This window comes from Eptatretus burgeri, chromosome 6, assembly GCF_056783735.1.
Source record: "Eptatretus burgeri isolate ZD-2024b chromosome 6, Ebu_testis_v1, whole genome shotgun sequence".
NCBI lineage: Eukaryota > Metazoa > Chordata > Myxini > Myxiniformes > Myxinidae > Eptatretus > Eptatretus burgeri.
In genome coordinates this window covers 69,497,259-69,515,055 of record NC_140966.1, presented here as the reverse complement: position 1 = coordinate 69,515,055, position 17,797 = coordinate 69,497,259, and the positions used below count along the sequence as shown (strand labels likewise).

The 17,797-nt window shown below is 42.3% G+C and overlaps 1 protein-coding gene across 1 annotated transcript in view; it reads left to right on the top strand.

Annotated features, from left to right (window-relative positions):
- Positions 1-16,809, top strand: part of LOC147025005 (BTB/POZ domain-containing protein KCTD12-like) — a 140,510-nt gene extending 123,701 nt beyond the window's left edge. Inside the window, exon 2 of the mRNA XM_085885558.1 lies at positions 13,195-16,809. Within this exon, the coding sequence (XP_085741684.1) occupies positions 13,195-13,676 (482 nt within the window). The 3' untranslated portion in view covers positions 13,677-16,809. The remainder of the gene's footprint in view (positions 1-13,194) is intronic.
- Positions 16,810-17,797: the final 988 nt, after the last annotated feature.

The window sequence follows — 17,797 nt, the reverse complement described above, 5'->3', positions numbered from 1 at the left end:
GTGGTGCGCTGAATAGTATGCAGGCCGGTGGTTCCATAATTCGTACTGCAGCATGAGTGGCTCTGTGAATGGGCCAGCACTTCTGTGATTCTGCTAGAATTGAAGCGCTGCAGGACTGAAAACTGGATCCCAACTGCTGGAATGGCTCATACCCTCGATTGCTGGGGTTCAATCCTGTGCAATGCTTCTGCGCTGCTTTTCATAGCTGTGGCCCGAACATCATCTAATGCAGGGATCGCCCCCAGCTGGAGGTCGCACACACTGTTTCACCATGTTCAACTCCGTTATACACGTCGACCTGTTGGCACCGTTAGGTTTTTTTGGCAACACTCCACACAATATGTTCAGCTTATGAAAGGGGGAGGAAAAAAATCTTTTTTTTGTAGTTCATGCCAGGCATTTAAATCGAACACAGCAACAGGATTCAACAAATTTGGTGGTTCAGAGGAATCTGTGCTCCACTGGAAAGTCTCGTTTGATTTGTGCTTTTGTAATTGTTGAAGTGGAAGCCCATGGTGGGTGTAAGATGTATCAGCAACCTCAAGTGTTTGCTCCGGCCTGCCGGGCAGCATGATTTTAATGATATCCACAAGAGGGGTACTGGTATTTTTCTTCTGCTTCTTGAAAACTCCAAAAAAAAAAAAAAAGTGTAGATTTTTTCAAATTTAACACAATTATTTTAAAAAGGCAATAATAGTAATTTAACAAGGTTAGAAAACATTATCCTTGTTTCTCACTTTATCCAGGCAGTTGGGAAATCAGAAAATTGCTTATAAGCTAAGGTTATAACTTCAAATAAAACAACTTTTGTAAGTACTTACGAGTGCATAATATATCTGTGTTTGTGTGTTTATATATGTCTGTTTGTATGTATATATATGTGTATGTATGTATGCACATGTATATGTATGTATGTATTGTTGTTGATTTCCACCCGCCGGCGTGCGGACAGTCGCTTTTAGCCGAATCGCGGCCGGACGCCCACCGGACCAGCAATCCAGTCGCTGCCTTCAGGATCAAACGCCGGAATCCAGCTACGGGTGTGTTTTTAATGCACACCACAGTCTTGTCAGTACTCTACCCGCACGTTTCAGGGTCTGATCGCCGAACTGTCGATTTACCTAATTATTCGTGCGGGAAGGCTACCGAGAGGTTGTACCTCAACGGGAGCTGCTTGGAAACGAGCCACGTTCACAGCTCGCTCCGTTCTGCGGATACCGAGCGGTGTATTTATCGCGCAGCCCCGTTGGACCCGATCACTTCATCGGATATTAAAAAGCCAGCTATTATTCCGAACTTAATGATGGCAGTTCAATTGAGTTAAGGGACGCAATGATCAGGTACACTGAGACAGGCACATTTAGTTCCACACACGACGCAAGCAATGAAGAAACATACAAGCAGTATGCAAGGAATGAATGGGGGGATGGGACAGCACACTAGCCGAAAGACCTGCAGCCGTATCTATTTATTATTCACTTGCACTTATAGATGGCGCCACACACACACACACACACACACACACACACACACACACACACACACACACACACACACACACACACACACACACACACACACACACACACACACACACACACACACACACACACACACACACACACACGAAAAACATGACCGTGTGGTGAGCTCCCCGAGCTCGTGTCCTCCACGATCCGGCTCCACACACGATCCAAGGTGGCTCCGTCACGACCACCGACCCAGTCAGAGCGCCTTCGGTCCTGAGCGCCACCTCTCGCGCTCTCGTTCCGCCTCAGCTCACAAAGCTCACGCTCCTTCTCGCGATTCTCCTCAGCACAAGCTCCCCCGCACTGGTGTTCCGCCTCTTTATCACCAAGCCCCGCCCCCTTTTCACCTCCCGCCCCTCCTTCCAGCACGCGCGCGAAACTTCTCGAAGGAAGCGTTTTCCTGCCAAATCGGGGACGCTCCCTCGCTGCTGTATTTGTCTTTTTACACTCGCAGGGTGGAATCTCTCGTGTTGGCCGCGGAGACGCCATTTGTTCGGGGGGGGGGGGGAGGATCGTCTGCCTGTTGTCCCTTGACGAACCAGGCTTCTGGTAACCATTGCTGAGGTGGAAACGTGGTGGTGTGGTTGTGAAGGTTGTGGTTAACGTGGCGTGGCTGGCGCCTTGTGGTGGTAGTAATGGTGGTGTGGCTGAGGTGGCGTGGTTGTTGTGGTTGGTGGTTGAGGTGATCGTGGTTGTTGGGGTTGGTGGTTGAGGTGATTGTGGTTGTTGTGGTTGGTGGCGCTTTGTGGTGGTAGTAATGGCGGTTGGTCCAAAATAAAGATAGTAAAAGAAAAACGGCTAACTCAAAGATTCACAGCCCGGGTACACGAATAAATCCCTTAGACATCGGTGGGGAAATCTATCTGAACACAGACTTATCGACATAACTGATCTAAGGACCTATATGGTGCTCTGTGAATTTCCACAACCGTAACAGTGTGTGTGTGTGTGTGTGTGTGTGTGTGTGTGTGTGTGTGTGTGTGTGTGTGTGTGTGTGTGTGTGTGTTATGTTTGGCTTCCTTCTTGGGATGGCAGTGCAGTAATTGGTCGTTATTTTGATTTTCACTTCAATTCATTGACTTCAAACTAACTTTCTCCTTACACATCTCAGTGGTAGTTTTTAAATATCGCAGGTTATCACTTGATGACAACGATTGACTTATACAATCGTGAAGCAATTTCTTTATTTTTACATGAGCATCTTCATTGAATGGGGTGGGGGGGGGGATATTTAACTCAGCAGGACTGTGTAATATTCACATCCCAGAACTCCCACCTTATGCAGATGAAATCATTTGAATGACAGTGAATCTCAAGCAGAAAATATGGCCAGAATACTGGCATTTAATGGATACCACAGGAACATTAACAACCTCAAATCCAGGTAGGAAACGTGGTTTTAAACCATGTGTGAAGAACAGTGTGCTCCAAGATGCAATGCAATTTTTTGTCTTGATTGTCTGACCATGTATCTTATATTCTTTAACAAACCCAGTTCAGACAGATCGACAGCAAGGCAAACTACCAACTAAGCTTTTTCCAAGTATAGCCATTACCTCTCTTGTCCTGACTCCTTTTTGTCTCCCAATTTCATCCTTTTTCACAACTTCCCCTTTATCCTTTTTTGTCAATTTATTCCACCCCCTCCTCCTGTTTGCTTAATAAGTGGATGGCTGTCCATTTCCTGTAAAACTGATTTGGAGACTCAGGGTAACTGTAAAATTTGTTTTGGCAATCTTATTGGACCTAATTTTCCCAGAGGACAATACGTTTTCCCAAATGTTTTTTCCCCCAAAACTGTATATAGTTTATAACTGTTTTCTGTGGACCACCTGCACTCAATGGTAGCATTCTTACTTCTGAACTGAGTTTGATCACACTCGAGCTGATGGAATCCTACTACAATTGTCATCATGGTACATTGCAGGCAGGACATTTTTTGATGAGGCATATGCCATTCTTCAGAAGAGACATTAAGTTGGTAATACCTTTTGATTGGTGTTGCTTTCAGAGGCTAAATATTCCTGAGTGGTTTTAAAATAATATTTGGCCTTTGAACCAGTACTGTAGACTCATTGTAACAGTTTTTGATACAAATTTGGAAAGGAAAATTATAAACTTCAGAAAAAAAGTATTCATTCATTATTGGCGATTATTACTCATGCTGTGGCCATAGACCGAGTGCCTGAGTATTGAGATGAACTCATTTGTGGGTTTGTCCGTATTGTTCGAAGAAGGCAGAATAACTGGACAATGAGGGCAACTAGAGTTGCCAAATTTGGCACAGAGCTTCATATTTGTGAATGTCTTAGATGAGTTCAATTTGAAAAAATACATGATTAAATTTAGTTGAGGAATATATTTACTCACACCGTGGCCATGTAACGTTATAGCTTACTGCCCTCTGGGGCGGTACTGCACGAAAAGAAAACAACGGCGTGAGTCAGCACCTCCATTGGAGTGTGTTCTAGTTTTACCTAAATCTGCCTCATACTTATTTTTGACAATATGACTCTAGTCTTTTCTAGTAAAAAGTCTTTGAAACAATTTTTTCTCAATGATAGTAAAAAATATTAATCTGCAAAAACCCTTAAGGTATCAACTTAGTGGATCTATATGAAGCCTTTGATGGAGCCTCTAATCGCTAACATGAATGAATGAATGATTGTAATGAGACACATGATTGCTTCTCAGACTTAAATAGCTGCTTTGCGATATTTTTACAATATCATACATTTTAATCACATAACTCGAGGAAATATTTATGCGAAAACATTAACAGCACCTGTACTGGTATGATCAACTTCCTTTTGACTGTTCACATGTCATTTCATTAGAAATCATGAAAACATGAATGATTTACAAATTGGGCCTTGATATTTGAATCTATCAGAATTATGGCCGATCAAATATTTTCCTGAAGTAACTCCAATCCCTGTCAGTCAAAAGTGGTTTTTTTAACCAACAGATTTTATAATGGCAAAAAACATTTATATATAATTGCAATTTATCAATATATAGTGACAACATCATTTTTTTCTCTATTCTATTGCTTTCTTCCATGATCTTTACTTCAATAATGTGCATTCCTAAATAAAATTATTTTTGCCCATTTGCTGTTATCCTAAACCACAAGTTCAAAAATGCTTCAAATTTTTAGGACCATTAAAGATGTAATTTCAAAAGTTATGACTAAAAATAGGGTAATCATTCCTGGGTATGTATTTCATTTTTCTTCGAATATTTTCTGGCACAAATCATTTCCTTCAACAATGGTCATGAAGTGAATGATCTGTGAGTTACATGAGGTTGAGATTAGATGCTCCACTATTTTGGCCAAAGAAATGATGCACTCAAACCAAACCTGGGTAATTTGTGATGCTGAGTTGACTTTGCTGGCATCCTATCATTATCATTTTCAAAATTATTGCCTGAATAATTTTCTCCAGATAAATATAACTATTTTCAAAATATAACTGGAATAATGATGCTTGTGAAATATAACTTAACTGTAAAACGAAGTGACTGCAAAACGAGTACTTATCTACTTGGAGAGCTGGCAAAATTGGCTATCCACATTTATCTATGTACATATTTTCAAGTGTTGTTGGTGTGTTTGTTTGTTACTCCTTCATGGCTGAACCATAGCACTGAGAGGTCTCAAATTTTGGTTATATGTACTGGACTTCAAAATCTGGGCAAGGTTTTAAGCCACCGCACGTTGACCATGACTTCTGTTTTGATGCCACCAAAGGCCGCCATAAAGTGTATATTGGAATATGGGGTCAGGCATTGCTGCCACTGACCTGCAGACAAAAGGTAACCACCATGAGGCCATTAATTCCAAACTTTTTCAATGTCGAATATGTCCCGAAACCCCCACCTGGAAAATATCGTCGAACCGGGTAGCTCTGGGTATCCTTTCCCCCTTGCCCCCTCCGAGCAGCACCAGGTATGCCCTGCTGGCACTACATATGCAAAAAGTTGTGCAATTTTCCACTTACCCTACCACTCATCATTTTCTTCCTTTTTTCCTCTTCCTGTGCATCCCTCTTCCTTTTCGTCACTTCCCAACTCTATTCTCAATTTTCTGTTTCTCCTCAAACTTGCAAATATTCAAATCTGTAATTTATAGATGTCCCCTAAGGCTACACAGTTCATGAATTGCAATTAAGATTGTTGCAGCCATTTCAAAGTCAATTACAAGTAAGGAAAGGTTAATATACAGTGAAAGATACCCACAAGGGAATGTTATGATTCACTACGGGAAATGGACAGTGGGCAATGCTCACACAGATTTACAAAACTTTGCATTCACAGCAGTCTTGTACATGCTCTTGATGTCTATACTTGCTGTTATTAGTCTGACTACCCATTTGAGGTTGATGATTCATGGAGCCATAAAAGATTGCCAGGGTAGTAATAGACCCCAAAAAGGTCCTAATGAGTCAAGTTGGGAATTTGCAATTTCACTAAAGTACTGATTTTTCTGAAGTCTCTTGTCACAGATGTCAAATGTTTCTTAATGCAGATTGCATAAATGATGGCTGGTCATTGCCTCTGCAATGTAATATAAACTACTGGTTCTGTGCCATCTGGTAATTTTTATGGAATTCAATTTTGTCAGAGATTAATTCAAACACTGAATAGCCCATGCTATTGCTGAGGTATGCTGTCATAATGCTCTCAAAATTAACTGACAGCAGACTTGGTAAGCCACCGCACATTGGTATGTATGCTCAGAGGTAGTATACATTATTTTGACTGTCTTGATTGGGTTTGAATTTTGAGCTGACGATAAACGATTGGTCTGGAGCTTCATGGGCAGGATAGTTGCCATCCTTCAGAGGGAATATTCTGGCAGGTGAACCTTCTGCTGGCATTCGCTATTGGATTCCAAATATCTCATGCTATTTAAAAAAAAGAGTCGGCTGTTGTGGAACAGTATGCCCAATCGTCCACAGAAATTATGTGAACCCACAACCAGGTGTCGCAAACACATGAATAAGTGCTCACCAAGCTAAGAAGCAAACATTGCTTTTTCACATCAAGTTCATCAACTTTTAAACACTACTTGAATAAAAGCACTGTCTCCATAGATAATATATATTTTTTTATATAAATCTAGACTAATAAAAGGCAGTGTGTGTTCGTGTGTGTGTCAGTGTGTTTCTCCTCCATAACTCCAAAACTATGAAACCGAGCAGCTTGAAACTTTGCATGCGCACTAAGAAAACTCCAAGGAAGTGCACGAGTGAAAATTTGGTGTTTGGGTTAATTAAAACACCACTTTTGAAGATAATTAACGACCTTATTTAATTATATCCTTCATCAGTCGATCCTCGGCCATCTCACTGTTTGGGGTCTTAAGGCGTTTCCTCGGTAACCTCGCTGGGGTCTGAAGCCGCCATGTTTTTTGACCTGCTCAACAGCCTGGTGTTGGCTCAGTGGTTAGGGTGGCGGTTTGGGACCCTCGGGTCCTGAGTTCAAGCCCCGTCGGCCGCTGAATTAATACACCAGGGGGTTGACTCGGCCTATCATCTTTCCAAGGTCGACAAAATGAGTACCAGTTCCAGTGTGTGTACTGGTGGAGGGGAACTGCATCAGCGACACAGTCGCGCTTCAAGAAATGATAGCTACCCCGGCAGCTTAGCTGCCATACGACCACCTGCTCAACCTTACCATGACTAGGAACAATCCGCAACTTAGAATAAGCTGTTCATCATAGTTATGACTCGCAAGGTACATTGCAATGCATATAAACGTCTGGAGATGTCAGCGTTCATTGATTTATTTCATTTATGCATTTGCATTCGCCACAAGTATCTCTTAAACTAAAATAATTACAAAATTTAAGCTCCAAAATCGAACTTACAAGCAGTTCTGACTCCGAGAAAAGTGTTCATTTGTCCAATTCGGATATATGTGACATTTTGGGCATCTCCCGGAGGTGTATGTTTAATATTACGGGTCAGGGATTGCCAATAGCATGCCAAGGGAGCCATTTCATATCGACCGTTTAGTTGAAGTGCTTACTTGAATGTTTAAGGCACATGGCGAGCGCTCTCCAAGCTGCTTGGCTGTTCGTTTCAGGAAAAAGTACACGTAACGTGCTTTCCATCTCACATTGATTTGACGTACGTTTCCGCCTTGGGTCCTGCGGTGCTGTGCGTTGGATGCCTCGCGAGGTGTCTCATCCACTGATAATATGCAAGGATCGCTTTGTGTGATCTCCATATGTAATCGACCTCTCATTTCAACATCGAGACAGATTAATAAAACAATAAGGTCCATCTGACCAGGTGTTCACCATGTATGTTCTTGCTGTGAGGGCATAGAGTATTGATCGACATTTTGTGTTCTGTGGCTTGATACATTTTTTAATTAAATTTCGCTAATTACCCACTTTAAATCCTCTTTCAAAGAACGCTGTTTCAAGGTAAATCTTTGTATTGGTCGTTTTTATTTACTTGATGCCTGTGTACATTTGCACATGTGTGTATGTACATCAACTGCATTACCACAATGGTATTTGGCACCAGTGTGTGTGTTGTTGGTTATTGGTCGTTGATTGATATCTCCATGTACAGGTTTCAGAAAGTGGAATGGAGCCCTCCCAGGACTTAAAGTATCCACCTCCGTAAGAGAGTGTGTGTGTGTGTGTGTGTGTGTGTGTGTGTGTGTGTGTGTGTGTGTGTGTGTGTGTGTGTGTGTGTGTGTGTGTGTGTGTGTGTGTGTGTGTTTGTGTGTGTGTGTGTGTGTGTGTGTGTGTGTGTGGGGGGGTGCGTGAACACATGCATGTACATGCAAGTTACTGTTGCCTGCCATCTCCACATGTGGGTGGGTTTTAGGAGGTGAAACTGAGACCTGTGTGTGTCTGTTGTTGATTGGAATCTTCATGTGAGTTTTAGAATGTAGAATGGAGTCCTCCAAGGGTGGGCTCAAAGTATCCACTTTTATTTCAGTAAGGGGGTCACGATTCATGGACCAAGCTGTGAAGTTTTTTGTTCTCAAAGTTTCGTGTCGAGGGCTCTCTTCAGGATCGTCAATGAGCCCCGGACAGCTTCCAACTGCAGTTCATTTGTAATGATATTCCCAGGGATGGTTTTTAATATACCTGAGAGGCTCTGTGTCATCATTCTCGTAGCTCCAACTATCACTGGTGCAACTTTGGCATTCTTCAGTTTCCCAGATCTTGTCACTTCATTCTTGAGGTTTTTTTTTTTTTTTTTTTTTTTTTTTTTTTTTGTATACCTTGGTCGAGGCTCGTATGAGAGCTAACACACAACTCACAGCAAGGAGGCATGAGACAAGAGGGGTGGGAGTGGAAGGGACAAAACATTGGGGAACAGACACAGGTGAACTGTGGAAGGGAGAGGGATGGGGATGGGACGGGGAACATGGCGAGGAGAAGATGGACATTACAGGGACTTTCAGGAAGGAAAGCAGGAGAATTGAAGGAAGTGGGCTTGGGTGGATTATCGGGGGTAGAAAAGATCGAGGATTTGGATGGGGGAAGATAAGAGGTGGTGGTGAACAGCTGTTTTGAAAGCCTGGAGGGAAGAATGGGAAAGAATAGAGAGGAAGTTTATTCCAAAGGCGGGAAAAAAAGAGGAATGAAAGAGTGAAGATGAGCAGTGATTCGTGATTTTGGTAGTTTTACCAGAAGGGGGTTGTTGGCGGACCTTGAGCGCCCTGTGGAAATGTGGTTGGGACAAATCGCAGAGAGAGCAGGGGGGGGCAAGGCTGGAGAGGAGTCGGTAGAAGACAGAAAGACTAATCGACCAACCTGCGGTGATTGAGTGAGAGGCCCAAAGACTCAGCTTCATTGCGGGAGATGCCAATGATCTTAAAGTTCTGGTTTCGACAGCGTGAAGTCGAGAAAGGTGGGAGGCAGGAGCACCAGGCCAGAGGGGAGAGCAGTACTCCATCAGGCTACGGACAAAAGCTTTGTAAGTAGTCAGGAGCTCAAGAGGGCCGAGGAAGGACTTTGCACGACGGAGGATTCCCAGTCGGCGACTGGCTTTTGAGGCAAGGTTGGAAATGTGACTTTCCCAGGAAAGGTCATGGGAGATAGTGAGACCCAGAAGCTTGAAAGAAAAGACTTCTTCCAGAGGATTGTTGAGAAAGTGGATGGGGGGGGTTTGTAAACGGTCCATTCGAAGAGACATAGTGAGAGTGTGAGATTTGTGTGGATTGAAAGACATGTTCCACGTGTTGGACCAGTTTGTGATTTTATCCAGATCTGCAGTGAGCGAAGAAGCTGCTGCTTGCCGGTCTGAGGGATGACAGATGGTACGGCAGAGGGTGGAGTCAAGTCGGCAAAGAGAAATAGAGGATTTTCCAGAGAGGCCGAGAGATCATTGATGAAAACCAGAAAAAGAACAGGGCCCAGAATGCAACCTTGAGGAACTCCAGCCTGCACAGGAAGAGGGGATGAAAGAACTCCATTTAGGGCCACACGTTGACTGCGACAGGAGAGGAAGTCTGCGAGCCATGAGTGGGAGATGGCCTTGAATACCATGGGAAGAGAGTTTGGTGAGTAGGGCAGGGTGCCAGACTGTGTCAAAAGCACGTGATATGTCCAGGGATACGGTTCGGATTTCCTGTCTGGCATTGAGGACCTCCATCCATTGATGGGAGAGCAGTAGCAGCATATCCAGGGTAGAGTGACCTGGTCTGAAACCAAATTGATGATTGGAAATCAAGCCATTGGAGAAGAGGAAGGATTTCATGTCTGAAGCAATGATGGATTCCATAACCTTGCTGATGATTGGGAGAAGGCTGATTGGTCTGTAGTTACAGGGATCTGTTTTTGCACCTTTTTTATGCAGGGCAGTGATGTTAGCAGATTTCCAAGCAGATGGCAGATGACCTTGGGAAAATGAGAGGGTGAATAGAACAGAGAGAGGGTGAGCAAGAGCAGAAGAGCAGGCTTTGAGGACACGTGGGCTGATGCCGTCTGGACCGGTTGCAGAATCTGACTCGAGGTTTGAAAGCAAGCTCTCCACCTTGTCAGGAGAAAAGGATACAGAGTCCAGGGACAGTTGGGTGCGACTGGGTAAAGTGGGTAGAGATAGTGATGGGTTTAGGACACAAGATTTAGCTGCAAACACCGAGTTTAGACATTCAGCTTTATCACGTGTGGAATCAGCAGTGCGGCCATTTGAGGTAAGGGAGGGGATGGAGGGGGAACATACACCAGAAACAGATTTGATTAAACGCCACCAGGATTTTGAGGAGGGAGAGAGGTTTGAGAGTTCAGACTTGAGATGAGAAAGAGGTCTTGGTATTTGGTCATTTTCTTGATTTCTGCATTATTTAGTCCAAAATCACTGGTATTAACACCTCCGTTAGCAATGCTTTCTTCTCTGTTTTTTGTACCAAAGTATGATATCTGGTCGTAATGCTTTGTTTTCGATGTTCATGCTCAATGGGATCATAAGGTCTTACGTGAGCGGTACTTCCATGCTTTTAGTTAATGTTCCCACAAATTTTCTAGAACTGGGATATCAATGTTTTTGCAGATGTTCCTGTGGTTAACATTATAAACTGTTGTGTCGTTGTGTGTACAGCTATTATGACATAAGATTTAGTTTTTTTATTTGTGTTGGGTCATTAAGCATAACATATCACTTTCTTTGCTAATACTACTTCCACCCCACACCTCTCTATCACTATCTCTCTCTCGCACCCTCCCTCCCATAGTGTATAGCAACATTTCATCAGGCGTTGCTCTCCCCACCTCCACCCCCGTTCTTCGCTCTTCTCCCCTTCCTAGCTTCCCCTTCTTCACCCAGTCCTCGCTTCCCCTCCTTCTTCTCCCAGTACCTCCCTTACCTACATCCTCTCTGCCTCCCCTCCCCCCTCTCTCTCCCTTTCTCTTTCTCCACCCCCTCCCCTTCACACCACCATCAGCAAAGCATTCACCATCACCGTTGGGTTGTATTTTCTCGTAAACATATAATTTAACAAAGGCCATGAGGTGAATTTGACTATAAACACTGTTGTGTAAAAGTTCTTGACATTTTGCATATTTTACTCTGATGCAAAAGGAAACTAAAACTTTGTGATCAATGCAAATACACCTTTATGAAAAATAAAATCTTTTAAAAAAAAACAAATTTATACACAATATACCTTGATATAAACAAAGAGCGAGTATGTCAAAACCATTGAAATTCTTCTGGAGACACTTTCAGATTATTTTGTTGTAAAATCTTGTGGAGTAGTGTTTTATGCTTCTTTTTTCATTCACTAAAGTTGTTGGGATTCTTTTTTACTTTTTCATTATCCAAATAGCCCTATCCAGCCAGCTTCCTTGGTATTAGGATCTGGGCTTTGATGGGCCATTCCATATGTTGAAGGATTTTAGCTTCCTCTTTCTTTTGTAAATAGGTTTTGCTATCTCTGAGATACCTTCTGGAATTAGAAGCCCCACTGTCAGTTATCCTTACTATGATCATCGATTTTGTATGGAACAAAAATCAAACATGTTACTAGTCTCAAATGAAGTTTGGATCTCAACTGTAATAGCAGTTTTTTATTTAAACTTTCATGTATGTGACCATTTTTTGATGTCTTGTTCTTTCACAAACTTTAGTTCCTTAAAAAAAAAAAAAAATCAAAAGTACTTTTGTTGTCAATATATACATATCAATACAGAATGAAAAACATTCAAATTGCAAAACCAATTAATAAATATAAAACAAAGAAGCATGACCAGGAAACATGATGACACAATAGATTTTGTGATGTACAAAACTGTTTCAAACAGTCCATCAACCATTAGTAGTGCATACAAAAGGAATTTTTTTTAATATAAAAATGCATTGAGGTATGAATATCATCAAAGGTTTCACTGTGTTATACATAGTCTCCAAAGTGATGATGTCCGTCATCCTCGTTAGTCAGCTGAGGGAGGTTTTTACGAACCAGAAGGCAGGATTTGAAAACGGTTCCATGAATGAGGTCAGGTCAGGTATGGGAGCATACGCCAGAGTGTGTGTGTGTGTGTGTGTGTGTGTGTGTGTGTGTGTGTGTGTGTGTGTGTGTGTGTGTGTGTGTGTGTGTGTGTGTGTGTGTGTGTGTGTGTGTGTGTGTGTGTGTGTGTGTGTGTGCTCACAATATTCAGTGACATTATGAATGAGGTATTCACAAGCATGAATGAACACAAGCAGCTTATATGAATGAGGCATTCCAAATATTCAGTGACATGCTATTTTTTTATTTTTCAATATATTTCAGGAAATATGATTGGTGAGAAAATATGTAAATGTACTTATTTATAAGTGCACCTCGTTGTACTTTTTTTTTGGCATGTGTGATGGACTATTGTGAATAGCTCGTTCGTACAACCTTTTGAAAGCTTCATCTCCTGGCACACAATGGCCAACTCTATTTAAGGATACAAAGCCAACCTGTAAAAAAACAGGTTGACAATTTGCAATTTCACAATTCCACCTGGAATAAAATTCTACCCAAATTAGAGACAACATAAATCTCTGAGATACCTTGTTAAAGTGGGGGGGAAAAGCAAGTGATGTTTGCTAAGTTGCATTGATAAAAATTTATATAAAATAAATGTATTCTATTTTGTCAAATGAATGACTGCACATGCGGGGCAGCCTCGTAACGGCAACCGCTGTGTGATGGTGGCATTCAGGTGGACCACCTTGGCTGCAGGTGTTCGGCTCTGGGCTCTGCAACCCTGGTGAGGATGGTGAGGATGAGGAGAAAGATTCGGAGACGGCATCGTCTGAGGAAGGATCCACATCAAGCTGTGACAGCCAGTCAGAGGGTCTTGTGAGCCCTCCACCTACCGGTAAATGCTCTCCACAGCCTGGACTGCCTCCTGGTAGGCCTGAAGTTTTAACATTGCAAAGGCCCGGTCGGCGTGAGGTTGGGCGAGACATGAAGGCAACACCTGCAGTCACAAGTAAAAAGCGACGTAACAGTGACCGTCCGGAAACCATGACAGAGGCCCTGGGTGAAGATGGTATTGGAATAGGTGCCAGTGAGAAAGACACTCTTGTGGACCAGCTGCAAAAATGTGTTGATGATGTAAGTCGGCTGCACATCCCAAAACGATTTGGCATCAAGACACGTCCTTGGCAAGCAGAGTTATTGGACAAGTACCGTATCTAACAACCAAGCCACAGCACGGGTGATGTGCAGATGAGCACAGGTGCACTATGGGTTTGGACCAATATTGGTGCTGGATACCAAGCTACGTGTTGTCAATCAACTGCTGTATCAAAGGACCATAGTTTATGACCTCCTGGAATCGAACTTTTGTTACGTTGAGCACTCAATCATGATCATGTGCAAGGGCTATCTTGCTATAAGTGTCACAAATGGCAGGATCAAGGCCCAGATAAGTGTATTTTTGGCATGCAAACAAAGCCTCTGAGATTATCATGTTACCTCTGGCTCACAGCCGTCATGACAAACTGAGTTATCTCATTTATAAATGATAATGTGGATGTAGAATCGATTGCAATTTCAAAGTACATTCTTTCTCAGCCAGGAGAGGGGTGGATTAGTGGTGAGGTGGTGCTGTTGTGTCTTCCTACCATGGATCCCTAAGCAAGTCTAGTGCAAAGGCAAACATCCAGCTGGGGTATACTGCATAGTAATGCCATTATATCATCCATATCTATCACAAATACAGTGAGTTATTGCTTACATATTAATGTCCAACACACTTAAATGCAGTCGTGGCATGCCCTGCCTTAATAAAAGGTTGACTGGCAGACATTCTGAAGGGAGTGGTAAATAAGGACAGAATTAGCAGGAATAAAAATTGGCGATTCAAACACGTTTGCAAAACATCATGTTGTGTGATGATTGTTAAATATTCATGCTGACCAACTGTCAGGCACTATCTTAGTACTCTCCCTTCATAAAGGAGTTTGAACATAAGGAATTGATGAAAATTTTGTTACACATCTGTTAAGGAAAGTTTTTTTTTCTCTGCAAACGAACTTACCATGCCTCAGCTTCGATGAGCAGAAAGTTGTTGAAACATATGTTCACCATCAGACAGACCTTATATCTAAAAGTTACTCCAACATGGAAGAGGTTAACAAAACATGCCAAAGTTTTGTTGTGGGAAAGTGATGCGTAACAGTGGCTATTCAAATCTGTAACTCAATACGAGAGCAAAACAAAACCAGCTACAATTTATTATACTAGTTATAGGCGTCCACAACAATCCGTGACCATATTGTGGAACATCTGTCGAATCCCTCACTTTTTTATTTTTATTTTTTACTTCCGCCCGAACCTTTTCACCATTATTTGCTTTTAAATTTGTTTTCTCCACTACCAGGTGAGCAATTGACACCAAACTTTCAACATAGGAGTGCCTACCAATGGAGAATGTTTACACAAAGTTGCATGATGATTAGATGGAAAATGTGGCTCGAGTTCCAAAAAGTCAGTTTTCTGTAGGCATGGGTTGCAGGGTGTTTCACATATCAGGAATAAACGGCCTCGACCTCATTTCACACATAATCAGCTAAAAATGAAAATGAACATGTGTGATATGATTAATATGACGCTCAGGCAATGGAAGGATAACTGGAGTATCCAGTATTATAGCTATGACAGGGCACATCTCCTGTTATTAAATAATGCTACCGTTCCTCAAGAGTTTGATGTCCTGCAAAGCAAGTATTTGTCCTCTTAATAATGATTCAAGCAACAGCAGAGGGTATTTAAAAAGAGATACAGATTGACAGCAAAGCGAGCCAGAACTCCATCAACGACATTTCCCTGATGTGGAAACCGATATGTCAAACAGAAACGAGGAATTCATTTGTTCTCATGTTTTTCTCAGCAGTTTGAGTTTCAAGACAAAATTATTTGCATTTCAGCAAGCAAAGTTTCCCTTGCCAAATGTACTTTCCCATTGGTTTTATACAGTGCGTGTACATTTTGACCATCACATTCTCCTGGTGATTTAGCTGAGAATGAATACATTCCAGAACTCATTGCCACACTGAGCTCAATATGGACAATTACATTTTAATTTTCTGAATCAGTTGTTGCATACCTCCTTTAATCTCTGCTGAAAGAAGTTTTCATGTAGAAGGTGGCACTTGCAGCCCGTCGTGGGATTAAATATTGCCTGTGCCACTTTGCCTGTGCAGGTACACAAAAAAAAGAAAGCTCCTTTGCATATTGAATCAAATGCAGACCTGTTCATTTCCAATTTCAATCAATATATGCACAAAGTTGTCGATGAAGTGGTTCATTCTTGTTCACCCAACAATTTCACTCCAATTTTAAACCTCTGCCAAAGGTAATCTCATTACGTTTCTGTCAAAACCTTATCCCGCTATCTAATGCAATGGAAATCATTTCATTCGATTTTGGCTTTTGTTAGCCATAGTTGGTGAATTTGATTTGATTGTGAAGAAAACCAAAGTCGGAGATGAATCATGGCTGCATGTTTAGGTTGTTCGAAAATAATTTTTACTCGGCTAGCTAACCTCCGGCAACCTTTGCATTAGCAGCTCTGTCTGAGAAGCTAACCCAGCAGCTTGACCCACACGCCAGGAGAAAGAGCAAAGTGGAAGCAATGACAGGCCTTTGTCAGAGCCAGAATGTTCCAAAGGGCTTGGTTTCATCGATGGGTTCTCATCGATTTCTGAGCAGAGTTTGCTGAGCCAGGTCCACGGGCTGAGTTGCCGCCATAATGTTCCATCAGGCTCTGTCTCAGTGGTGACAAGGGCCTCGGCATAAGCCTACTAACTTTGCTTGCTTTCAACCAATGCCAAACCCATTCCCACCTTCACACAATCAGAGAATTTTTATGAAGCAATACAGAATATATATTATGCTCTTGCCCACAGTGCTTTGTCAGAGCTGCCTGATCTTGGCAGCATGCCACACCATTGTGTTACTCTTTGAATCGTCACCTTGATGCCATTATCACTGCGTTATTGCAGCACTTCAATGCGTACAGAGTGCATTTCTCTTTCAGAAAAATAACCGCCACGTCCTCATTTCTCGTGGCCGTACCACAGGCGCCAGCATAAGTGCTCGCCAGCAGCATTGGTGCAGTGTACTTGAGTGCACCTGCCATGGTATTCAAGACATACTCAGTATAATTTTTTGCATGTTTTCCCAGACTCATGCTTGTGTGTGCTTTACCTGTCTGCCAACTATCCTGAATCTTTGTGCACTGCTAGATCTGTTCTGTGCTTCGGGTCAAGCACTATCGTGTGCTTGTAACATTGTACGGTAAATTGAAATACAGAAAAAGAAAGTGTGCCCTTCTAATTGTTTTTTTTTTCGATACCATGTTATAAAATTCAAAAAAAGTATACTCCATTTACAATGTCACACATTGATGTGATCTTCATATTGTAAGGAGTGCAATGGTTGCACATTATTTTCTTTTCAGACATTTCCTGCAGTGGAAGGGTTTCCAATCAGGTCTTACTGGTGCCTGTTTAATGACCCTTACTTTTCCCAAGCCATTTCATCACACAAACTGGTCAGCCGCAATCTCTCACATGCAGCATGACCGAGTGCCAAGCAGAGCATAAATGTTTCCTTGATCCACATGGCTCGTCTGCTTAGACATACCGTTAGACAAGTCAGATGTTGGTTGGCTGGTTGTCTAACAGCATCGAAGAACAATGAGCCACTTCGGGATGCATTCTTGATATATCTTCACAGTGTGCCAAGTACCAAAACAGCCATAGACAAAAGGATGATGTCATCGCTTGGTCTGAAGAGAGGAAATCAGGGCTCGGATGGTGACTATGGTGGAGAGGGTGAGTGGACCATCATGGCAGCTGGACAGCTTTTGAGTGAAAGAAAATGTATGAACCATTAGAGAAAGCAATACTGTATTGCAATATGTCCGAGCCCAAAGTATATACAATATGTACTCATTCTAAAAGGTGGAAGGGGCTCTTTACAGTGTAAGCACGCCGAATCTACAAAGGATTCCACCCATCGGAATCACACGTATATATCTCATTGAGCCAGTAGCATAATCTTGGTTGGATGTCATGTTGAAATATGGTGGCGGAAAGATATTTCCCAGAATTACATCTGTGTTTTTATCTGCTAAACTTGCTTGAAAAGGTATGGAATTTCATAGCAACTAGCTACGAGTACATCTCCAGCTCGCCTCTTCATCTGAATCAAAATGCAATAACAACGAACTTGCTTTTGTTCTCCATTAGATCTATCTGCCATTGTTGAATCTGTTTTCATCTCTTCCCTTTTCACCTCCTGTTCATCTC